This window comes from Haliotis cracherodii, unplaced genomic scaffold (genome assembly GCF_022045235.1).
Source record: "Haliotis cracherodii isolate W230 unplaced genomic scaffold, xgHalCrac1.p SCAF_4, whole genome shotgun sequence".
NCBI classification, from domain to species: domain Eukaryota; kingdom Metazoa; phylum Mollusca; class Gastropoda; order Lepetellida; family Haliotidae; genus Haliotis; species Haliotis cracherodii.
Window position 1 is genome coordinate 70,515,676 of NW_027266297.1, and position 26,626 is coordinate 70,542,301.

The following is a 26,626-nucleotide window of genomic DNA, read 5'->3' on the forward strand; positions in this document are numbered from 1 at the left end:
CTGGCTACCATGCTTCACCAGAAGAGTGGCAGTCGATATTTACATTAGCCAAATGTCAATCTGCCCATGATTTCAGTGTCTACTTGCTCTCCTGTCACAGTTCACGTCCATATATACTCAGTGAAGCTAACATCTATATCCCCTGAATCTAACATCCATATCCTCTGTGAAGCAAACATCTATATATTTTCATTAATAATGTTGTTTCATCATATGTTTGAAAAACATGTCTAGTCTTGGTAAATATTGGCCAGAGTTCATTATTCTGCTGATTTCAGGACCAGAAATGTTGCAGGTACTTAATCATTAAGGTAGGAATTATATCTTGAATCAACGTAGCCGGGAATAAATCAAACTCACTGCAATCAATAGGCTTACAATGACTAGGCCATATGGCCATAATAACACCAAGTATTGACCAAGTGCTACAATGTTACAACAATGTTCAAGCAGACCTTTCACAGCTGGCAAACCTCAGCCATGCCCCTCAAATCAATCAATCTAGAACATGTTTTTTTGTCCTGGCCTTCAAATGACACTGGATCATACGTGACACTATTAGGAAACAGTCTGGAGCAATAAATACCACTATTAGGAAACACTGTAGCAACAGATACCACTATTAGGAAACACTGGAGCAATACATACCACTTTTAGGAAACACTGGAGCAATACAATTACCACTATTAGGAAACACTGGAGCAATACATATCACTATTAGGAAACACTGGGTTCTGTTAGTGTTATTGTTATTTTTACTTGGCTGTTGAGGCAAGCAAGTCAGTTTACCACTAGGACTTTCCTTCTGCCAGGGTGGGTTGTCAGCTTTCATAAAGGCCAGCAACAAGGGATATACCATGGATGCTGCAGACCACGTGTCTAAGAAGTAGCTATACCACGTAAAAATATGTGCTAGTATGTGTCTGAAGTATGTGTATGTACCACGTCTGAAGCAGGTCTATGTACAAGTCTGAAATATGTATCAGTACCACATGTCTGTACCATGTCTCTGTACCTTGTATATGTACCACATGCCAGTTCATGTCTGTACCAAGTCTCTGTATCATGTCTGAACATGTTTATGTACCATGTCCCTGTACCATGTCTCTGTACCATGTCTCTGTACCATGTGTGTACCATGTGTGTATCATGTGTGTACCGTTTGTGTACCATGTCCCTCCTCACTCTGTTATTCCTAGTTGTAGCTATCCCAAATGTTTCTGGAATATCGTGTGGTTTCAGAGGAAATGTTGAATACTTATAGGTCATGATGATGGGCAGGTGATGGACGTGCATGTCAAGCTTCATGGAATGGGAATGTTCAGGTGAGCTAACAACTCCTCTGGGGGTATTTCAGGTGTTTGAGATAGCACTGCTCTCCATAGACGTCATATCAACAACTTCTCTTTGAAGCCACATACAAGATACAGTCGGAGCCCCTACTACAGACTGGATGTAATGTGCTTCACTAACCTTTCCCAAGGCAACCTGTTGCCACCAACATGTCAATAAACATTCAGTGGGGCCATGTTTTCACACAACTGATTCTCATTTGAGGAGCCAAAAGAGTTTTCTGACATCCCAGTCATGATCACAACTTGATTCCCCAAAGTTCAGAGGCACATTCATGAAGTCCGACTGTAGGTACAAGAGTGCTGAATCAGGCACAATACGTCATAACTGACACACGGTCAGTCACAATCTACATATTCACCTTGGTGTTGTTAGGTTTCTGAACATTGAAATACTTCTGCCTGGCAAGCAGGCTATTCTGGGGACGGTCTGGGGATTATAACATTGTGGCATTTCCTCCCAAATGATGATCAAAGAAGTTGCATGGAAATAAAGTCCCCAGCTATGTCTGGCAGGTTCTAAAGCAGCCTGATCTGTCTTGATTATTACATCCTGCGGGTCTACAAACACATGGCAGTTATTGGGAGTAAACTTTTGAAAGCTGAAGTTGTTCATACTAATGGTACAACAGAAATATATGCCCAGGAAACACATCAAATTTATGTCAACACAACCCCACCATCACATTGATGTCAACACAACCCCACCATCAGAGTAATGTCAACACAACCCCACCATCACATCGATGTCAACACAATCCCACCATCACATCGATGTCAACACAACCCCACCATCATATCTATGTCAACACAACCCCACCATCACATCGATGTCAACACAACCCCACCATCAGAGTAATGTCAACACAACCACACCATCACATTGATGTCAACACAACCCCACCATCACATCGATGTCAACACAATCCCACCATCACATCGATGTCAACACAATCCCACCATCACATCGATGTCAACACAACCCCACCATCACATTTATGTCAACACAACCCCACCATCACATTTATGTCAACACAACCCCACCATTACAGTGATGTCAACACAACCCCACCATCACATTGATGTCAACACAACCCTGCCATCACATTGATGTCAACACAATCCCACCATCACATTGATGTCAACACAACCCCACCATCACATCGATGTCAACACAACCACACCATCACATTTATGTCAACACAATCCCACCATCACATCCATTTCTACACAACCCCACCATCACATCGACGTCAACACAACCAGATCATCACATCGATGTCAACACAACCCCACCATCACATTGATGTCAACACAACCCCAAAACACACATCAATGTCAACACAACCCCACCATCACATCGATGTCAACACAACCACACCATCACATCGATGTCAACACAACCCCACCATCACATTGATGTCAACACAACCCCACCATCACACTGATGTCAACACAATCCCACCATTACATCGATGTCAACACAACCCCACCATCTCATTGATGTCAACACAACCCCACCATCACATCCATTTCTACACAACCCCACCATCACATCGACGTCAACAAAACCAGATCATCACATCGATGTCAACACAACCCAACCATCAGAGTAATGTCAACACAACCCCACCATCACATCGATGTCGACACAACCCCACCATCACATTGATGTCAACACAACCCCACCATCACATCGATGTCAACACAATCCCACTGTGCCAGTGGTGTCAACTTGACCCTTCTTCTCTTGTACATTATGGGTGACAGTGTGGAGGAAGAGGCAAGAATCAATATTTGAGGCAGCACCCCTGGAGATTCTGGCTGACAGGGATGATGACCCTATGTGTTTGTTAGTCTGCCTGAGGTGGTGATGCTAAACACGGAGGGACGCTCCATCAAGCCAAACACTGTCAGCACTCAATGATGATATAAATGGTTGCTTCTCACCTAAGGAAATATCTCTGGCAACAGGAATGTTATATGCTTTGACTTTGCTGCCTGTGCAGCCAACATCAACATGGAAACACACATGAGACGATGTTATCAAGAAAACATCACATCAAACCACATCGTTAATGGCTACATAACTATGTTGTAGAAAGAACCTACATACCCATGCTCTCACAGTTTATCAACAGCTGTTCAGACAATGTAGGAAACGTCGATAACTGACAATGTGCCAAAACATAATACCACTTGCAGACCAACATCTATCACTGCTAATAGTTGCTAAGTTGCTCATGAGGCATAATCTTACAGCCATTCACTTAGTGCCTGACTCATCCAACAAGAAACTGATGCAATAAACCTCAATACCTTATGCACTGGAAACATCTGTAGCATTGGACACACCACTACACCTGTAGCATTGGACAGACTACTGCACCTGTAGCATTGGACAGACCACTACACCTGGAGCACTGACAGACTACTGCACCTGTAGCATTGGACAGACTACTGCACCTGTAGCATTGGACAGACCACTACACCTGTAGCACGGACAGACCACTACACCTGTAGCATTGGACAGACCACTACACCTGGAGCATGGACAGACTACTGCACCTGTAGCATTGGACAGACTACTGCACCTGTAGCATTTGACAGACCACTACACCTGTAGTACGGACAGACCACTACACCTGTAGCACGGACAGACCACTACACCTGGAGCACGGACAGACCACTACACCTGTAGCACGGACAAACTGTCTCAACAGTGACTACAACTTCACCTGGCACATAGGCTGTCACAACAGTGACTATAACTTCACCTGGCACATAGGCTGTCACAACAGTGACTACAACTTCACCTGGTACATAGGCTGTCACAACAGTGACTACAACTTCACCTGGCACATAGGCTGTCACAACAGTGACTACAACTTCACCTGGTACATAGGCTGTCACAACAGTGACTATAACTTCACCTGGTACATAGACTGTCACAACAGTGACTATAACTTCACCTGGCACATAGACTGTCACAACAGTGACTATAACTTCACCTGGCACATAGACTGTCACAACAGTGACTATAACTTCACCTGGCACATAGGCTGTCACAACAGTGACTATAACTTCACCTGGTACATAGACTGTCACAACAGTGACTATAACTTCACCTGGCACATAGACTGTCTCAACAGTGACTATAACTTCACCTGGTACATAGACTGTCACAACAGTGACTATAACTTCACCTGGCACATAGACTGTCACAACAGTGACTATAACTTCACCTGGCACATAGGCTGTCACAACAGTGACTATAACTTCACCTGGCACATAGGCCGTCACAACAGTGACTATAACTTCACCTGGCACATAGGCTGTCACAACAGTGACTATAACTTCACCTGGCACATAGGCTGTCACAACAGTGACTATAACTTCACCTGGCACATAGGCTGTCACAACAGTGACTATAACTTCACCTGGCACATAGGCTGTCACAACAGTGACTATAACTTCACCTGGCACATAGGCTGTCACAACAGTGACTATAACTTCACCTGGCACATAGGCTGTCACAACAGTGACTATAACTTCACCTGGCACATAGGCTGTCACAACAGTGTGCAGCCTCCAGTAATTCCTGGACCTGTTTTGTTTACTGTCTCAACTCTATACTCTGGAGATGACCACCTTACAGTCACACTAAACATCCATTGAGAGTCCACAAAAACAGTTTCCTATTCACATGGTTTAATGGCCTGGTTCATATCAGTATACAAATACTCCCTATTGCCAGTGTTGCTGTAAAAGTGTCAGTGTTTTGTACAGCACCTATCAGGTGGCATGGTGCCAGTAGGAGGCAGATAGGGTCTAGCTCAACACATCCTGGCTGCAGGACGGTGGATGCTGGGAAAATCAGCATCCCCTCAACTGAAATCACATCTATCGATGAACCTGATTAGGGCTTTAGTGCCACACAGACTGTACTGTAAACATGGTCTTGTGTAAACATGGTCTGATGTAAACATGGTCTAATGTATACATGGTCTTATGAAAACATGGTCTAATGTATACATTGTCTTATGTAAACATGGTATAATGTATACATGGTCTTATGTAAACATGGTATAATGTAAACATGGTCTAATCATGATGTACACATGGTCTAATGTAAACATAGTCTAACATAAACATTGCCTAATAATTAAATATGGTCTAATGTTTACATGGTCTGATGTATTCATGGTCTAATGTAAACATGGTATAATATAAACATTGTCTAATAATTAAATATGGTCTAATGTAAACATGGTCTTATGTAAACACGTTCTTATGTAAAACATGTTCTAATGTAAACATCATCTAATGTATACATGGTCTAATGTAAACATGGTATAATATAAACATTGTCTAATAATTAAATACGGTCTCATGTAAACATGATCTTATGTAAACATGTTCTAATGTAAACATCATCTAATGAATACATGTGGCAGCGTCAAGCATGCTGCCATTGTCCTGACGACAGCAACCAGTGAGAGAGCCATGAGTGTTGAACAGATCTGTCATTACAAAGTAGTGATTAACTGACAATACATTAGTTAATGCCCAGTCAAACAGCTGTAACATGTGTCAACTCACACACAGCAAGCACAGACATCTGCATACACCATTGTACACATCAACCAAGTTTTCTTCAATGACATAATGAGTATATTCATGGGGTGTACACACATGTTGTGACCAGTGCCAATACCTATATACACTTTATCTATATATACTCAAACCCTTCTTAGTGTGGAGGATTTTTTTTCACTTATCCTTAATGGGACCAGTTTTGAGGTTTTGAACTTTCAAATCATGTCAAATACCGTATTCGACCCAATAAGCCCCCACCCCCTACTCCCAGTTCCGAAAATTTATATAGTAATTATTTCGTTTTAAATGAAAATCGTCCGGGAACTGAGGTTTCCGGATATTTGAAGTCCATATAAGTGGAATATTATGCGCAGAAAAAATTTACACCGTACCCCTTCAGCGAAGTCCGGCAAACGAACGAGTGATGAGAAACTTCATCAGTACAAATTCGAAATTTGAGAAAAAAAAATCACCAGACATGTTAATTTACCGTTTAAATTGTATTATTTGTTCAGGTAGCCATTGTTTTATATCCATGGATTAAGATTACCTTGTGCTTTTTCTCGTAAACTAAGCCGGACACAGAAATCAGCTGTACACATGTTTTCTTGGAATCTACCGGTGATTCGGTCAAGACACACCCAATGATATAACTTTACAGGATTTTAAATGCAAGGATCGGCAAAAGTTGTATCTGAAACTATTTTTTTATCAGGAATAATATATTCCAATATCTTTTTAATTTAGATGCAGCTTTTACTAAACATATTTAAATAATAATAACCCAGAGGGAAGCAGCTGATCGCTATTGCCAGGTTATATTTTTTACATGGAATCAGTCTGACCAGTCACCGCAAGGCTCCTGTGCACGTGATCGCGTGATGGCGAGAATTACGTGTTGACATAGAATCGTCCAACAAAACCAAATATGACTTTTAACAACTCAAAGTATGGCATTTATGATATATGTATCCATTCTCTGTCAACTAAAGTTTGTTTCAAGGTGTCAATAGCGGCAATCTGACCATGGTTGCTGATAATAACAGTGAGTTGTGCGATCTTCCGATCGCTTCACACACAATTTAGTCGAAATTAATTAAAACAATATTAAAAGGAATTTTGAATAAAATTAATGAAATAAGTTACAAACATAAGTCCAGATATACAAAGAACAATTTTTATAGCCAGACAGTGTAATTACATAAATAATTTGCAAACTCCAGTATGGATTTGTTGACATGGTATTTCCGGTGTTACGTGCTCACAGTAATGTCTTTCCATGGGGGAAAAAACATCAAAACTCATTAATTCGTGTATAATGCGCACCCCCTTCTACACAGCTGTGTTTTTTTTAAAAAAAGTGCGCACTATTCTCAAGAAAATACGGTAAGGCTTACTGATGAATTTACACCAATTTGACTCTGAATTGGTCCCAATAAGCGCCCACCCCTTCTGTCTTTTTTTAAGCGCCCTGGGCGCATATTGGGTCGAATACAGTAGCTGGAATAATAGATTAAAGTTGAGTTTTGGAGCCTTCAATCTCCTAAACTGTGAAGATTGATTAATTATCAGCCAATACAGAAGATAAGATAAGATAATATTTATTTCAGAAAGCATTCCATTATGGAATAGATGCAATCTCTTAAATGACAAAACTTGGAGCTTGTCTGATTTGTGCATGTGTGATGAATGTCAGCTGAAAGGCCGCCAGTGCTGTCAAGCATCAACCCTCCAAGGTTACTCAATACAATGCTTATTCAGATATATACCACAATGGAAGGGAACTCCAGTGTCTGTAAGAAAAAACAACAGTTATCAAACAGTTCCAGTGTCTGCAGTGTATTAGCTGACATTTCCACAAGGAACAAGGTAGAGGTGACTATCCTGGGAAACTCCAGCGAGTGTCGTCCTACTGCCCTCTGTGTGCACCCTGTTGTACAGCGTCTGTCTGAGTCTAAGCCTCTCAGACTCAGGGCAAGCCCTTGACATTAACGGGCTGCGGAGCTCCACAGAAGCATCACCCTATCGCAGTCTGGGTGATAAGTCCTCTACTCGCAGCAGGGGTGGCCAATAGCAGGTGTACATACACTGGATCTCTTCATCAGATGATGACAATGTGGAGTATAAATACTTGTATGCACTGGTGACACTTATCAGGCCCATACACACCAATCTCTCCCCTACTGACTGGAGACAACTATCAGGCCCTATAACACCACTGGTAGTTGTCCTCCTCTATCTATGGCAAATATTCCATTGTGGCCAAAACAGGCCATGATGTGTTAATGTCAACATTGTCAGTCTCTGAAATGTACATTTCTTCTGATCTTGCACTGCACTGAAATGTATTGTCAGCATCAGCTTAACTCTCACAGAGGCCTGATGTTCAGCATTGCTCCCACGGAGGCCTGATGTTCAGCATTGCTCCCACGGAGGCCTGATACTCAGCATTGCTCCCATGGGAGGCCTGATGTTCAGCATTGCTCTCACAGAGGCCTGATGCTCAGCATTGCTCTCATGGAGGCCTGATGCTCAGCATTGCTCCCACGGAGGCCTGATGTTCAGCATTGCTCTCACAGGGGCCTGATGTTCAGCGTTGCTATCACAGGGGCCTGATGTCCAGCACTGCTCTCACAGAGGCCTGATGCTCAGCGCTGCTCTCACAGGGGCCTGATGTCCAGCACTGCTCTCACAGAGGCCTGATGTCCAGCACTGCTCTCACAGAGGCCTGATGCTCAGCATTGCTCTCACAGAGGCCTGATGCTCAGCATTACTCCCACGGAGGCCTGATACTCAGCATTGCTCCCACGGAGGCCTGATGCTCAGCATTGCTCCCACGGAGGCCTGATGCTCAGCATTGCTCCCACGGAGGCCTGATGCTCAGCATTGCTCCCACAGAGGCCTGATGCTCAGCATTGCTCCCACAGAGGCCTGATGCTCAGCTTTACTCTCACAGAGGCCTGATGCTCAGCGTTACTCCGACAGAGGCCTGATGTCCAGCACTGCTCTCACAGGGACCTGATGCTCAGCGTTGCTCTCACAGAGACCTGATGCTCAGCATTGCTCTCACGGAGGCCTGATGCTCAGCATTGCTACTACAGAGACCTGATGCTCAGCATTGCTCCCATAGAGGCCTGATGCTCAGCATTGCTCTCCCAGTAGCCTGATGTTCAGCACTGCTCTCACAGATGCCTGATGTTCAGCACTGCTCTCACAGACACATGCTCAGCATTGCTCTCACAGAGGCCTGATGCTCAGCATGTTTGGGAGGGACAAGAGAAGGAAAAGGTCTTTTGGTATGATGCTGTTACGAGATCAACCCACAAACATTTTGCTCTCCTGGCAGATACTCCATCCACTAGATCATGGAAGTGGTGATATTTATGATAGAAAACAAGAAAACTACCTTCACATGACTAGATGAATCATTAAAAATGTTCATATCCCCTGCAGCCTTTCAATACAACACTGTATAACATGTTTTCCAAAACAACAGAGAGATCAAACAACCCATCAACCATTTCAAAGATTGAGGCATAATACCTACTCAGGAACAAATGCCATATCAATAGAAATCCATTAATTTATTTGTGAAATAGTTCAGAGCCACGTTTCTGGCAGGAAGAGTGTTTATCTATCACAACAGAAGTTATCAACAACAAAACTTAACATTCGCAATTCACCCATCCTGTCTCTCCCTTGGCTCCGTCTTACAGTAGGAATACAACGGTCAGATCAGCAGCTTCAAACTTCAGTCTACTGAACCTTATCAAGATCACAGTATCTATGTCTCTACATGGGTCCTGTTGCACAAAGCTATCTTTACTAAGTGCTAAGATGATCATAACTCCCATATTTCAGCATAGGCTCATGATAGTTCATAGTTGTAGCGCTAAGATCGCTCTGTGTAACGGGGCCCTTATTACTAAATGGAACATCCTGTGCAGAACAGGGCCTACTTGTACAGAACAATTTTAGTTACAATCAATCTTAGGTGCCTACACTCAACTTTACAATCACCATACAATTGTCCTATTCCACTTGCACAAACCAATCTTAGCACGATTGTAAGACCACTTGGATTAAAGATCGAGATCATAGCTAAGATCGAAATCTTCAAAGGTGAAGGCACAAATATCTTAAACTCGACTTAGTGCCACAATGTCATCTCAGCATCGCTACTTTGTGCCACAATGTCATCTCAGCATCGCTACTTAGTGCCACAATGTCATCTCAGCATGGCTACTTAGTGCCACAATGTCATCTCAGCATCACTACTTAGTGCCACAGTGTCATCTTAGCATGGCTAGTTATTGCCACAATGTCATCTCAGCATCGCTACTTAGTGCCACAATGTCATCTCAGCATCGCTACTTAGTGCCACAGTGTCATCTCAGCATGGATAGTTATTGCCACAATGTCATCTCAGCATCGCTACTTAGTGCCACAATGTCATCTCAGCATCGCTACTTAGTGCCACAATGTCATCTCAGCATGGATAGTTATTGCCACAATGTCATCTCAGCATGGATAGTTAGTGCCACAGTGTCATCTCAGCATGGCAAGTTAATGCCACAGTGTCATCTCCGCATGGCTTCTTAGTGCCACAGTGTCATCTCAGCATAGCTAGTAAGTGCCACAGTGTCCTCTCAGCATGGCTTCTTAGTGCCACAGTGTCATCTCAGCATAGCTACTTAGTGCCACAGTGTCATCTCAGCATAGCTAGTAAGTGCCACAGTGTCCTCTCAGCATGGCTTCTTAGTGCCACAGTGTCCTCTCAGCATGGCTACTTAGTGCCACAGTGTCCTCTCAGCATGGCTTCTTAGTGCCACAGTGTCCTCTCAGCATGGCTACTTAGTGCCACAGTGTCATCTCTGCATAGCTACTTAGTGCCACAGTGTCTTCTCAGCATGGCTTCTTAGTGCCACAGTGTCATCTCAGCATGGCTACTTAGTGCCACAGTGTCCTCTCAGCATGGCTACTTAGTGCCACAATGTCATCTCAGCATGGCTACTTAGTGCCACAGTGTCATCTCAGCATGGCTACTTAGTGCCACAGTGTCCTCTCAGCATGGCTACTTAGTGCCACAGTGTCATCTCAGCATGGCTACTTAGTGCCAGTGTCCTCTCAGCATGGCTACTTAGTGCCACAATGTCCTCTCAGCATGGCTACTTAGTGCCACAGTGTCCTCTCAGCATAGCTACTTAGTGCCACAATGTCATCTCAGCATAGCTACTTAGTGCCACAATGTCCTCTCAGCATGGCTTCTTAGTGCCACAGTGTCATCTCAGCATGGCTACTTAGTGCCAGTGTCCTCTCAGCATGGCTACTTAGTGCCACAGTGTCCTCTCAGCATGGCTACTTAGTGCCACAGTGTCATCTCTGCATAGCTACTTAGTGCCACAGTGTCTTCTCAGCATGGCTTCTTAGTGCCACAGTGTCATCTCAGCATGGCTACTTAGTGCCAGTGTCCTCTCAGCATGGCTACTTAGTGCCACAGTGTCATCTCAGCATGGCTACTTAGTGCCAGTGTCCTCTCAGCATGGCTACTTAGTGCCACAATGTCCTCTCAGCATGGCTACTTAGTGCCACTGTCCTCTCAGCATGGCTACTTAGTGCCACAGTGTCCTCTCAGCATGGCTACTTAGTGCCACAATGTCCTCTCAGCATGGCTACTTAGTGCCACAATGTCCTCTCAGCATGGCTACTTAGTGCCACAGTGTCCTCTCAGCATGGCTAGTTAGTCAGCCTGCGGTCTATGTCCGTTGATGGGTTGAAGTCAGCTCTCCTTCAACACATCCACACACCACTCAACACATGAAGTGAGGTGCTTCCCCTGTCATGTGTGTGTGGGTACTGGAGAGGAATGTCTGGCAGACTCACAGGCTACAGAGAACTCAGGCATGGAGGAGGCAGCTTCACAACACATATCCAGTTACACAACACACAAATAAGACAACACTTGTTCATGGAACACACCATGTCAACAAAGCTTGTGCCCCAGGTGTTTAGGCAGGTGAGAGGAGACTGTGTAGGAGAGCATCTGTGCCCACTAGCACAAAGTGATCTTCGCACTACGATGATCGTAACTCACAAACTCTAACATATCGCTAAGATTGCTTTGTGCAAGTGGGCCCTGGGATGGTCTTATTTGGGCAGGGTACTGATATACAATGTGCTGGTGTTGATTGTTTGTTTGTTGTTTAATGCTGCACTCAGCAATATTCCCGCTATGTGACGGTGGTATGTAAATAATCGAGTCTGGACCAGACAATCCAGTGTATCATTTTTCATTTATTGTTTATTCACAAAAAGTGTTAGACCGTAGGCCTATTACACAGAACTATTTACAGAGAGAGGGAGAAAAAAGAATTACCACTATTTTACATATATATCCATATCCATACACATTCATACTCATACACATGCATATATACAAATAAATATTTAGACTGTATGCAATGAACGAAGTCGAAAAGCTTTGTAAACGTTGACTGCTAGACTTCGTATGATTTTAAAGTTAGTGGATGACATAAGAACATTAAATTTATTTTTAGAAGGGGTTGTAAAATATTTAGGAGGAATGTAGTCAGCTCTTAAATCACTCTTGCATATAAGCATAAAATGATATTCATCCTCAATAAAATTCTGGTTACAAATCAAACACAGTCTCTGTTCTCTAATTTCCTAAATGTATATCGACCAGTCTCAATTTGCAGCCGATGGGAGGAGCATCTCAACTGAGCAAGTGCAGCTCTGAATTTTGAAACATTTACTACATTGATATAGCTTTCTAAGCCAAATGAAATTTTGTTAAGAGAGTAACTTTGGGATTTAGTGCTAGATGAAACAGCTGCATGCCAATCTTGCTCAGATGAGGCTTTTAAACGGTTTACAAATTCCGAAATAAAACTTCTACTATTATTACTAAATTGCATCTCCCATATGTAGCCAAAACCAAACGAATAGAGAATGTGTTTGATTTTTGAGACCCAGTTGATCTTACCATTATTAACATCAAGTACTAAGTAACGATAAGCTTATATGCACATATGTACATAGGATACCTTCCTCATTCCCCCCTAACCACATGATTTGATGAAGATTGTTTAACCCCAAGAAAGCGTTTACATGCTAGTACCTGAATTTGCTCTAATTCTTCGTAAGTATCTACACCCCAAATCTCGGCACCGTATAAAAGAATTGGAGATATTTTAGAATCAAAAATTTTGAAAAACAAGTCATAAGGAAACGGTTGAAGTAATTTTAGAGATTTGATGACACCAAATAGGACCTTTTTAGCTTGTAAAGCAGCACTGTTAACATGCAAAGACCAGGAGAGTTTTTGAAAGAATGGTACCGAGATATTTATAAGAACTTACACACTGAAGTTTTTGACCCTTGTAATACCACTTTTTATATTTTGATAAAATACCCCCATTTTTAAATACCACTACCTTAGTTTTATCCAAGTTGACTGTTAGATGATAGTTACTACAAAAACTTTCCAGAGCTTTTATGCGTTTTTGAAGGCCATACACAGTATCAGCAATAAATGCAACATCTTCAGCAAACAACAATAGAAACATCTGTACAGTGTCAGGGTGTAGCTGTACACCTGGAGTTCATGTTGATTCTATATACAAAGCTAAGTCGTTTATAAAAATAGAAAATAAAAACGGACTCATTATGCAGCCTTTGCCGAAGTCCTAGAGGGCAATCAAAACATTCTGTAAAACAATTTCTGATCTTAACACAGGAATAGATGGATTCTAATGCATTTAACATTTTTGGGGACACACCTCTGGATTTAAGAACTAGCCATAGTTTAGATCTATTTACAAAATCGAAAGCCTTTTTAAAGTCAACAAATAGAACATATAATTTACAACGCTTCTTAGACAGATAATGCCGGATTACAGACTGCAGCATAAATATATTATCAGTAGTACTATAACCTTTCCTAAAACCAGCTTGAGAGTCACAAATTTTATCATACGCATCAGATCAGAACGTAAGTCTTGAATTAAGTACAGATACATAAAGTTTACAAAAAGTGCTGAGCAAGGAGATACCACGGTAGTTATTGGGGTTTGAGTAATCGCCCTTCTTATGCAGAGGTTTGATAACACCAGTACACCAGAACCATTTTCAAATAAAATGTTAAACAAGGTTGTTAGGTATGGTACTATTAAATCACTTGATGCTTTGAAAAATACAGAAATAAGAGAATCATTTCCTGGCGACTTACAGTTTTTTAATTGATTGATAGCTTGCAACACTTCGTCTTTAGTTATACGGCTGTCAAGGATAGAACATGTGTCATCATCAAAAGAATAATCTACACCATCTTCTATAGTATCATGAGAGAAAACGGTATGCATATCTTGGAATAAGTTTTTAAAATGCGAAAACCAGTCACTAATGGGGATAGATGATTCCCTTTCTTCAACACCAGTGTATTTTCTTAATATTTCCCAAAATGTTTTGCAGTTATTGATACTGGATGAAAGTCTGTCACGAATCAAATCATTAAAAGCTCTTTTCTTACACCTTACGATATCCTTACATGTTTTACGCTGCAGTGAATAGGCTTGTAAAGAAACATTATCCTTTTTCCTATTAAAAACATCTAGTAATCGGAAGGCTTCTCTTCTGTGATAATCACATTCTTTAACAAACCATGGCCTGTCGCGTCCATGACGCTGAACATTCATACGCTTTGTAAAATCTGCTGCCTTCAACAAAGCGTCCGTAAATTTACTAATTGCTGCACTTATGTCTGTTAATGCAATACAATCATCAAACGAATGCTTAATTTCATCACATGGGACATTTTCTCTTAACCGATCACCAAAGTTATCACGCCAAGTATACTTAATACAAACTTCCGGCTTCACATTCTCACCTGACATAGCATTGTCAATTTCAGTATCACGTGACTGAAAGGTACAGTTGTACAGTGATTGACATCATGAGCATCAATCCACACAATTGGGATACCATCAACCAAGTCAGTGAGCCTGTCCACCTGATCCTGTTAGTTGACTCGAACGCCAAGCATAGTTTCCTTTTACGGCAAACATTATTTGCTGAAGTCCTATTCTTCCTTGTCATATCTGGAACATTTTTGTGTTTCTAACCAGGGTCCTCCACTAATCATGTGTTGTAACGTACCTGACATTCCACTTCGTTCAACACAAGTGTAATGCAGTGAGCATAACTGCGCTTTGATTGGTTGACAACCATAACGGACGCGGTGCTACTCCACAGCTTGTTATTTCCCTCATTCAAGAGTCAACAGACTCCTTGGTATCTGCTTAGACATCCAGCAGTAAGTATCGGCTGTAGCTATCAGGGTCTCAGGTATCACCTGCCTGATGACAGGTGTAGTCCTCTAATCAGGTTTGGGGAGAGCAGAGATCAACATTACTGCTTGCTTCTTGTTACAGCACAAGAATGAGGGACAGATTGGTCACACTGCCTGTTGAGTAGGAATAGCAGTAAGCCTCATTTATTATTTTATTGATTTATTAAGTCTTCTCTAAATTGTGGAAGAGTAAAAAGAAGAGTTTTCTTTGAAAATATGCCTTTTTAAAATCAGAATTTTTTATCTTTGTTAATAATTCTTAGAATACTACCTCTATTACATCATTGCCATAAATCCTGTATCATTTTGCTTTCATCACACTAAAAATATATTTAGTTTTTCAACAGAAGTCCTCTTCACAGTTCATCAGTCTTCCTTTGCCAAATGCTCATGGAAAGGCAGAAAACCTCACTTTTTTCCAACACCCAGACATCAGACAAGATGCAGATTTATTGGTTAGGTGGGTGGGATTACTCCTAGTGTATTAGAGTTAGTATTCTTAGAATTGTAATCAATGATAACTATTGTTTGTGTTTGATCATGTTGATAATTCTTGTAAATATGTTAACCTTTATTACATCATTGCCAGAATACCAAAACACCTGAGGATTTGTGTAGGTTCTGCCACTTGAATATAACTGGTTGAGTATTGAACACCAACATTTGCACATAGAACACCAACATTTGTGAAGGTCTTGCCAATTGAATAGAACTGGTTGAGTAATTGGAAACACCAACAGTTGTTTAGCAGCTGCTACTCCAAGAGACCTGTCTGTGCAACTAGCACACCGACACTGCTATTAAAATGTGAGTGAGTGAGTGAGTGATTGAGAATGTAAGCCACATCTGCTTACCTTGTCTTTACAATCAACATGGACCTTGCCGCTGTCCAGAACCTTGCGCAGTTGTTCCAGATGTCCCTGCAGCGCCGCCAGATGGAGCTGCTGGTCGGATGGTGTCTCTTTCTGAAACCACAGTATGATTGTTGAAAGCAGATGGTGACCAAAGTTTATAAAGAGATTTACCTGGGTTCTTCAGGATAAGGGCTTGGAGGAAGCTCAGAAGGTACTGCCGATGGGTAATATTCAACTTTACCCATGTACAATCATGATTTATGTCACCAACCTTTCACCTATCTCACCAACCTATCTCATAATAATCTAATGTTGGCTTAAACAGCCCACCTTTCTTGTGGTCTGCTAAGATCATCCTTGACCCTAGCACATACAGTCCCTGCTATTGCTGTAGAGGCAGGTCACATGACCGTCCTCTCAAAAAACTACATGTGCAAGGGACCCATCACACACCATGCCAGACCACTTAGTTGTTACATATAACATCTAATTTGTTGTATCCACAGGTCTTTACACCTGATAAATACTGGGGATACTGTTGGAGGTATTTTTAAGGGAGTGCTTAGCTCAATTGCATTAGAGATTGAGAGTTCCCTCCTAGGCGCGTACACTTTGGATTCTGTATGCATGCCCATCACATGCTGTTCATGCATGATGGGAAATTTCTTTGTGATTAGATGTTGTGTTCAGATGCAATGCCCCAGTATTCAAAATGTACTTAACGACAGATACATTCAAATCATTAGTTCCCTTATATCTGTTATATTTTGTTGGTAGTATACATTAGTGGTACTGCCAGTGGATATATCCATCTGGTTCGTTGTTTAATGCCGCACTCAGCAATATTCCAGCTATATGACGGCAGTCTATAGTAAATAATCGAATCTGGATCAGATAATCCAGTGATTGACATCATGAACATCAATCTGCGCCATTGGGATACGATGACATGCATGAACCAAGTCAGCGAATCTGACGACCCGATCCCGTTAGTTGCATCTTACAACAAGCATGGATTGCTGAAGACCAATTCTAACCCGGAATCTTCACGGGACTATCTGTCTGGTACTGCAAATGGGTTGTATCATGCATATAGCAGGTACTCCTAGTGTATATATACACCATGAATGTTTTATACTGTGTATTGCTGCAGCCCCCTCCAGGAGCACAGATACACTAACAGCCTGGAGAATATCTCTCGTATCACTACATGGCATACATCAGAGGGCTATTAACAGCCATACATTATTGGGGATTACCCACGTTGCCATAGCTGTATACATACATGGGATACTACATGGGAACTGGAGGTCTTACTAAGCACTCTTCTGACCCCCTGCAGAAGTTCCAACCACTGTATGGCAGGATAGCCAGCAGAGGTGTGTGGTTGTGTGGATATGTCACGGTGTGGATATGTCACGGTGTGTGTGTGTATCATGGTGTGAGGGTGTGTCATTTGTGTGGTTGTGTCATGGTGTGAGGGGGGGATGTGTTATGGTATGAGGGTGTGTCATGGTGTGTGGGTTTGTCATGGTGTGTGGGGGTCATGGTGTGTGGGTGTTGGTGGGTGGGGGTTGATGTGTTATGGTGTGTGTGTCATGGTGTAAGGGTGTCATGGTGTGAGGGTGTGTCATGGTGTGTCATGGTGTGTGGGGGTGGGTGGAGGGTGGATGTGTTATGGTGTGTGGGTGTGTCATGGTGTAAGGGTGTCATAGTGTGAGGGTGTGTGTGTGTGTCATTGTGTGTGTGTGTGTCATGGTGTGAGGGTGTGTCATGGTGTGAGGGTGTGTCATGGTGTGAGGGTGTGTCATGGTGTGAGGGTGTGTGTGGGTGGGGGTGTGTGTGAATGTGTTATGGTGTGTGGGTGTGTCATGGTGTACATTGCGTAAGGTTTTCAAAGTGTGAGGGTGTGTGGGTGTGTCATGGTGTGAGGGTGTGTCATGGTGTGTGGGTGGGTGGGGGTGTGTCATGGTGTGAGGGTGTGTCATGGTGTGTGGGTGTGTGTGGGTGGAAAGGGGGGGGGGGGGGGTGTGTGAATGTGTTATGGTGTGTGGGTGTGTCATGGTGTACATTGTGTAAGGGTTTCATAGTGTGAGGGTGTGTGGGTGTGTCATGGTGTGAGGGTGTGTCATGGTGTGTGGGTGTGTTATGGTGTGTGGATGTGTCATGGTGTACATGGTGTAAGGGTTTCATAGTGTGAGGGTGTGTGGGTGTGTCATGGTGTGTGTGGGTGTGTGGGGGGTGGATGTGTCATGTTGTGTGGGTGCGTGTGGGTGGGTGGGGGGTGGATGTGTTATGGTGTGTGGGTGTGTCATGGTGTACATGATGTAAGGGTTTCATAGTGTGAGGGTGTGAGGGTATGTCATGGTTTGAGGGTGTGTGGGTGTGTCATGGTGTGTGGGTGTGTGTGGGTGGGTGGGGGGTGGATGTGTTATGGTGTGTGGGTGTGTCATGGTGTGTGTGGGTGGGTGGGGGGTGGATGTGTCATGTTGTGTGGGTGTGTCATGGTGTGAGGGTGTGTCATGGTGTGAGGGTGTGTGGGTGTGTCATGGTGTACATTGTGTAAGGGTTTCATAGTGAGAGGGTGTGTGGGTGTGTCATGGTGTGTGGGTGTGTCATAGTGTGAGGGTGTGTGGGTGTGTCATGGTGTGTGGGTGTGTCATAGTGTGAGGGTGTGTCATGGTGTGAGGGTGTGTCATGTTGTGAGGGTGTGTGGGTGTGTCATGGTGTGAGGGTGTGTCATTGTGTGAGGGTGTGTCAAGGTGTGTCATGGTGTGTGGGTGTGTCATGGTGTGAGGGTGTGTCATTGTGTGTGGGTGTGTCATTGTGTGTGGGTGTGTCAAGGTGTGTGGGTGTGTCATGGTGAAGGTGTGTCATGGTGTGTGGGTGTGTCATGGTGTGAGGGTGTGTCATTGTGTGTGGGTGTGTCATTGTGTGGGTGTGTCAAGGTGAAGGTGTGTCATGGTGTGTGGGTGTGTCATGGTGTGAGGGTGTGTCATGGTGTGTGGGTGTGTCATTGTGTGTGGGTGTGTCATGGTGAAGGTGTGTCATTGTGTGTGGGTGTGTCATGGTGTGAGGGTGTGTCATTGTGTGTGGGTGTGTCATTGTGTGTGGGTGTGTCATGGTGAAGGTGTGTCATGGTGTGTGGGTGCATCATGGTGTGCAGGTAAAATGTGTGTGGATGTGTCATGGTGTGAGGGTGTGTGTGTGTCATGGTGTTAGGTGTGTCTTGGGGTGAAAGTGTGTCAGGAACTCCTCCCACTGGGCCAACCTGGCAGGCAATTGGTCTTTAATGAAGCCTGATGAGAGTAACATGGGGGATGTTTTCATGTGCCATCTCATCTCCCACCACAAACTATTTCACATATACAACTGGACAACATGCATCTTCTTAAAAAACAAACAGAAGTCCCATCCATGCCATCCCTCATTCACACCATTCATCACCAGCAGGGCTCTGTCTGTCCAGCTCACTGTACCGAGATCATTACAGGGGAAATCTTCAGGACAAATGTGTTAAAAACCATACACTTTACAAGTCGTGGTAAAGATCGCTCAAACCTCAAGTGCTGAAGACGTTCGAAACTAGCTGTTACCATGGTTACCATTCATTTCTTGGACTTGATGGCATTTTAGTAATAACGTTTTTCAGATCAATATTTATTCTGCAGGTGCTGATATTTTTACCATATGTGATGATTATAAATAGTGTTTCATGTTTCAGGTTATTTTCTCAAAGAAAAGTTTGACATTTCATGATGTATATTTATATAAGGCTGTAGACTCATCCTAAATGAAACATGAAAAATACCTGAATGGATGTAAGATGTGACAATGTGACAGATGTACTCAGCTGGCCGTAAAGAACTCTGGGTAGGTAAGTGATGGCTTCATACCCTCGAGGCAGATTTATATTGTAATCTAGACTTTGATAAACACCGGCTCATAATGTAATCAAGCTGGCAATGAGCATTTTTGTAACTTTACCATAAGCATGATAAGAAAAACACAAGCTTTCTCATTAATTGTTTTATTTGTTTGTTGTTTGACGCAGGACTCAGCAATATTCCAGCTATATGATGGTGGTCCGTAAATAATCAAGTCTAGACCAGACAATCCAGTGATTGACATCATGAGCATCAATCTTTTTAATTTGCCCCATCATAAAACAAGACTGAAGCCAGTTTACTCTGCACAGCGGTTGTATTGTCAGCTTTGCTGTGAGGAGCTCTAGTGTTTTGGTTTGAGAATTGAATTGGGCATGTGACGTCACACTCATAAATTATTTCATGCATGATTTAAAACCACACAGAACCGTGAATGTACTGTCCCTTTCATTGTCATTGCTTGATATCTGTCCGAACAGGTCCGAACACACAGATCCGTGCATGTACTGTTTGATATCTGTACGAACAGGTTTATAGACCCGACACATTTAACTTGATGACAAAACAGTGTCCACCCACCCACACCTACTCCCCCTAACCTCCCAGAGAGGTATAAGAAATCAGGCCATGTTTTCTGTGCATGACTGGCCTTGTCAAATCAGGTGATCGGGGAATGGAAGAACCCACTGCTGAATCCTCAAGGGGTCATTCGGGATTATCATATAACCTGAGGTAAACATTTATCTGGTGTGAGTATTTTCCAGCATTCTGAGATTGTCATGGATCCAGTTGTCTTCAAGTCTGTAGTCTACAGCTGCATACTTCCTCTTTCTTCTGAGTCTTGGACTGTTCTCTGCAGATTAACTTCACAAAGTCCTACACATTGGGATGACAGGATGGGAATGAGTTCAGTGTGTGAGTTCATCCTTCTAAGTGAGCATTAGTTCTGAGGAGTAGCAGCAGCCTTCCACCCAGGTATTCTTGATGTAGTCCATGATATGTGTTCGCATCCAGTGGCCATTCTGTAATGTGGTTGATCCACATGCTGTCAACTTGTCCCAGGGGCACCAGTTGAAGGGACTTTGCTCTGAGGGCCAAGTTGTTGAATCTAATGCCATAGAGAATGGGTGTAGTGAAAGGAGCATCTATCAAACACAGCAAGGACGACACTGACGACAGCTCTTTCATGGCAAATCTGAAGCTGGAGGTTCAGGCTTAAGTTTTCTGGTTTAGTCTTAGGGACTTGCAATGCTGTGATGTACGTATAAGGGAGGATACATAAAATCTTGTAATTGGGCAGAAAACTTCGAGTGGAAGAGTAGAATGTGCTGCTTCACACAAGTGTCTTTAGCTTTCTCTTGTGGCAAGGAGGAGAGTCCTGACATCTCTCACTAAGGGTCAGCTCATGGCTGGTCTGTGTCAGTGTTGAAGTAACCAGGGCCATCTAGTTGCACAGCAGATCTTCACTAGTAAACCTTTGTTTCATATCAATCTATTCCACATCAACCATATAATGGTTCCTCTTCAATTTATGAATGTACTCCATTATGTTGTAGTGAGTATGGTTTTACGCCGCTTTTAGCAATATTTTTTAGCAATATTATGATGGGAACACCAGAAATAGGCTTTCAACATTATACCCATGTTAGGAATCGAACCCGGGTTTTCAGTGTGACGAGTGAACGCTCTAACCACTGGGCTACCCGACCATCCCCCATTATGTTGTAAGTTGCGTTGTTTTAAGAAGCAATCATTAGAAGAGCAGTGATCACATATATTAGGCGAGAGAATTCATAAGGTGACCTTTGAGTCTGATTATATATCCATGATATTCCATAAATGAGGTACCAAGAGGTTTTTCCAGGCAGGTTCTGGAGATCACCATTCTCCAGGGACATAACATTTGAGGGCTATGATTGTGGTGAAGGACAAAACAGTCAAACAATGAAAATATAACTCATTGATTATAATACTTCATCAGAATAAACAATATCTGATCCACTGTAAATAAGGGAATATTTAAATCATGGAAAACACCTTTCAAAATCTCTGATGTCAGTGTCCAGTATTCACCTTAAACAAGTTAAACATACACGAGGATCCTTATGCTTCTCACCATGCTCACATCCATACCTGACGATGGTGTACACAACTGTTCTATACTCTCATGATCAAACAGAATACCTGACTAGGGAATACAAAACTGTTCTATACTCTCATGATCAAACAGAATACCTGACTAGGGAATACAAAACTGTTTTGTACTCTCATGATCAAACAGAATACCTGACTAGGGAATACAAAACTGTTTTGTACTCTCATGATCAAACTGAATACCTGACTAGGGAATACAAAACTGTTCTATACTCTCATGATCAAACAGAATACCTGACTAGGGAATACAAAACTGTTTTGTACTCTCATGATCAAACAGAATACCTGACTAGGGAATACAAAACTGTTTTGTACTCTCATGATCAAACTGAATACCTGACTAGGGAATACAAAACTGTTTTGTACTCTCATGATCAAACAGAATACCTGACTAGGGAATACACAACTGTTTTGTACTGTCATGATCAAACTGAATACCTGACTAGGGAATACAAAACTGTTTTGTACTCTCATGATCAAACTGAATACCTGACTAGGGAATACAAAACTGTTTTGTACTCTCATGATCAAACAGAATACCTGACTAGGGAATACACAACTGTTTTATACTGTCATGATCAAACTGAATACCTGACTAGGGAATACACAACTGTTCTATACTCTCATGATCAAACAGAATACCTGACGATGGTGTACACAACTGTTTTATACTTTCATGATCAAACAGAATACCTGACTAGGGAATACACAACTGTTCTATACTCTCATGATCAAACAGAATACCTGATTATGGTATACACAACTGTTCTATACTCTCATGATCAAACAGAATACCTGACGATGGTGTACACAACTGTTTTATACTTTCATGATCAAACAGAATACCTTATTATGGTATACACAACTGTTCTATACTCTCATGATTAAACAGAATACCTGATTATGGTATACACAACTGTGCTATACTCTCATGATCAAACAGAATACCTGATTATGGTATACAAAACTGTTCTATACTCTCATGATCAAACAGAATACCTGACTAGGGAATACACAACTGTTCTATACTATCCTGATCAAAGAGAATACCTGATTATGGTGTACACAACTGTTCTATACTCTACTGATCAAACAGAATACCTGATTATGGTGTACACAACTGTTCTGTAATCTTAAACTATCTAAAATACCATATTGGACGTAATAAGCGCCAAGGGCACTCTCAAAATTAGAGAAAGGGGGCTGTTATTAAAATACAATTTTGGTGAAAGAATTGAAAGATAATAAATTTCGTGGTTTATGCCTGGAATGATACCAAAAAAGTATGTGTGTATTAAACACGACAGATATATTTTTCCAGAATTTAATTACCCGTAATTAAGGGTGCATATAACACAAGAGTGCGTATTATACACGAATAAATAAGTCTTGTGTACATTGATCAGTCGGAAGGGTGCTAATTGGGATTGTTCACTAGCCAATATATTAGCAAATATCGCTGTGGGCGCTTATTAGAGCGGGACACATATTACGTCGAATACGGTAACAAAAATATCCCTGATTATTTTTCAAGATTGCTGCATATCAAGTGGCTAATCATTTCTTACAATCAAAATGTGAAACATATTCCCCAAACCTTGAAAACATGAGTTGTGTCGGCTTCCACCACAAACTTTAAACTAAAACAATTGTTGCATGCATTGATTAACGTCCATGTTTATTATGATTACACAACAAATGAGAAACACACGTCTAACAAAAGACATTTTACCAGTAAACATAACAGGACCTTCTTGAACTAACAGAAACATGTTATCACAGTTTAATTATATTTCATACATTCTTTAGTTAAGTTGTAATGAATTTCCACCGAAGCAATGACTGAAACTATAAACTAAGCGATCTCAATCAGATAAGCTTAAACCATGGTATTTTGTTAAACAATGGTATTTTGTTAAACAATGGTATTCTTAAACATGTTAAACAACTTAATGATCATCATGAAGCTGTTGATATCAGCTGGTCATCCCTATTACCTAGCCTCCTCTTACAGGTTACCGCATGAAACTTCCTACAAACACCACCATCTGAAAACACATGGCAGAGATGGATGTAGTCTGTCATACAGACCCTCATACAAATATATCCAATACAGCCCATGCAAGTCTATAATGTTTGGCAAGTCTAGATTACTGCAGTCTCTCAGGGCTACTTTTTATCATATGTTTATTAAGATAATTTAACAATTGTTTTTTTCTTTAAGATATGTTCATTTCAGAGACTAGATGTTAAAGGTGGATGCAGTATTTTGAAAAAGGGGGTGTATATAATACCCGCAGACGAGTGTGCATGTGCACTCCACTCTGGATCCACCAGCGCATAATACTAATCTCCTAAATATGCACTACATCTACGCAACAGGGAAACACAACAATCATTTCGGTGACTGTAACTCTCTCCAGGACACAGCGACATAAACAAGTCATTAAATATACATTATCATTACCTTGAGAATTGCAGGCGTCAAATGTCACCAGCAATGAAAACATGATATGCTGTTTATGTTTCCTTGCAGTCTTAAACACAATTCTATTATGAGAGATTGCTTGTGTTGACAGCTGAATAGATGCAGGCAACTCAGCAGTCAATACATAGTAACAATATACAAGCATGTCTATATCAGCCCTCAGTTGACAAACATTAAATAAAAGAGTAACTCATAAACATGATAAAGACAATTTCTATTACACAGTTTGTAGTTTACTATTGGGCAATACTCAAGTTATACACAGTTTGTAGTTTACTATTGAGCAATACTCAAGTTATACACAGTTTGTAGTTTACTATTGGGGAATATTCAAGTTATACACAGTTTGTAGTTTACTATTGGGCAATACTCGAGTTATACACAGTTTGTAGTTTACTATTGAGCAATACTCAAGTTATACACAGTTTGTAGTTTACTATTGGGGAATATTCAAGTTATACACAGTTTGTAGTTTACTATTGGGCAATACTCGAGTTATACACAGTTTGTAGTTACTAATGGGCAATACTCAAGTTATACACAGTTTGTAGTTACTAATGGGCAATACTCAAGTTATACACAGTTTGTAGTTACTACTGGGCAATACTCAAGTTATACACAGTTTGCAGTTACTACTGGGCAATATTCAAGTCATACACAGTTTGTAGTTACTACTGGGCAATACTCAAGTTATACACAGTTTGTAGTCTCTACTGGGCAATACTCAAGTTATACACAGTTTGTAGTTACTACTGGGCAATATTGAAGTTATACACAGTTTGTAGTTACTACTGGGCAATATTGAAGTTATACACAGTTTGTAGTTACTACTGGGCAATATTCAAGTTATACACAGTTTGTAGTTACTACTGGGCAATATTCAAGTTATACACAGTTTGTAGTTACTAATGGGCAATACTCAAGTTATACACAGTTTGTAGTTACTACTGGGCAATATTCAAGTTATACACAGTTTGTAGTTACTACTGGGCAACACTCAAGTTATACACAGTTTGTAGTTACTACTGGGCAACACTCAAGTTATACACAGTGTGTATATAATACTGAGCAATACTCAAGTAATAGATTAGTCCATACGTTTCTAGTAACACACAACGTAATACTCAAGGACATTCAAATTTTTGTCAGTGTTATAGAAGAAAGTAAACAAACACACTTCTATTGTTAAAATGCATGAAAAAGGAATACCAGAGGTCCATTTTCCCACACAAGAAAAAAATAAAGCTTTAAAACAACCAAAAACCAAAACATATGGGAAATAATAAATAATGCAAAACATGGGAAATAATAAACACCAAAAGATGATTCTGGTGTTAATGTTGGAAAATTGCAATATGTTAATCAGGGTCACATTTCCACTCAAGTAAACTATTTCTTGTTATATATTATGGTGCTTTCCCAGCAAACACACTGATATTGGCGCCTGTTGGATGAATGTTAGCATGTTCCATTTGGCATGCTGATTTTGGGCCAACATTGTAAATGAACTTCTAAACTTAGTTTGATTAATTACATTAAGACTCTTTACATGTCTTTTGTGCAACAAATGACATTTTAAACTGATTTCCCACTATGTTGTAGTTATGCATTTTTTTTGCAACCTCATAGGTAGAAACATTTGCCTGTTAAGTGTTTGGTAGACACTTGTAAGTGACTTGAAGTATTATTTCTGAGAAAATTAGCTGGAGATTTTCTGATCTCTTGCTTTAGAGAGTGAGTGAGTGAGTGAGTGTGTGAGTTTTATCTTACACCACTTTTAGCAATATTCCAGCAATATCACAGTGGGGGACACCAGAAATGGGCTTCACACATTGTACCCATGTCGGGAATCGAACACGGGTTTCTTGTGTGACGAGCAAACGCTTTAACCACTAGGCTACCCGACCGCCCCTCTTGCTTTA

The 26,626-nt window shown here is 41.5% G+C and overlaps 1 protein-coding gene across 2 annotated transcripts in view; it reads right to left on the reverse strand.

The window, feature by feature from the left end:
• LOC139478795 (ankyrin repeat domain-containing protein 29-like) overlaps positions 1 to 26,626 on the reverse strand; it is a 43,018-nt gene that overhangs the window by 13,468 nt on the left and 2,924 nt on the right. For both annotated transcript variants that reach the window (XM_071261423.1, XM_071261421.1), the window contains one exon: positions 16,176 to 16,286. In XM_071261423.1, the coding sequence (XP_071117524.1) occupies positions 16,176 to 16,286 (111 nt within the window). The remainder of the gene's footprint in view (positions 1 to 16,175; positions 16,287 to 26,626) is intronic.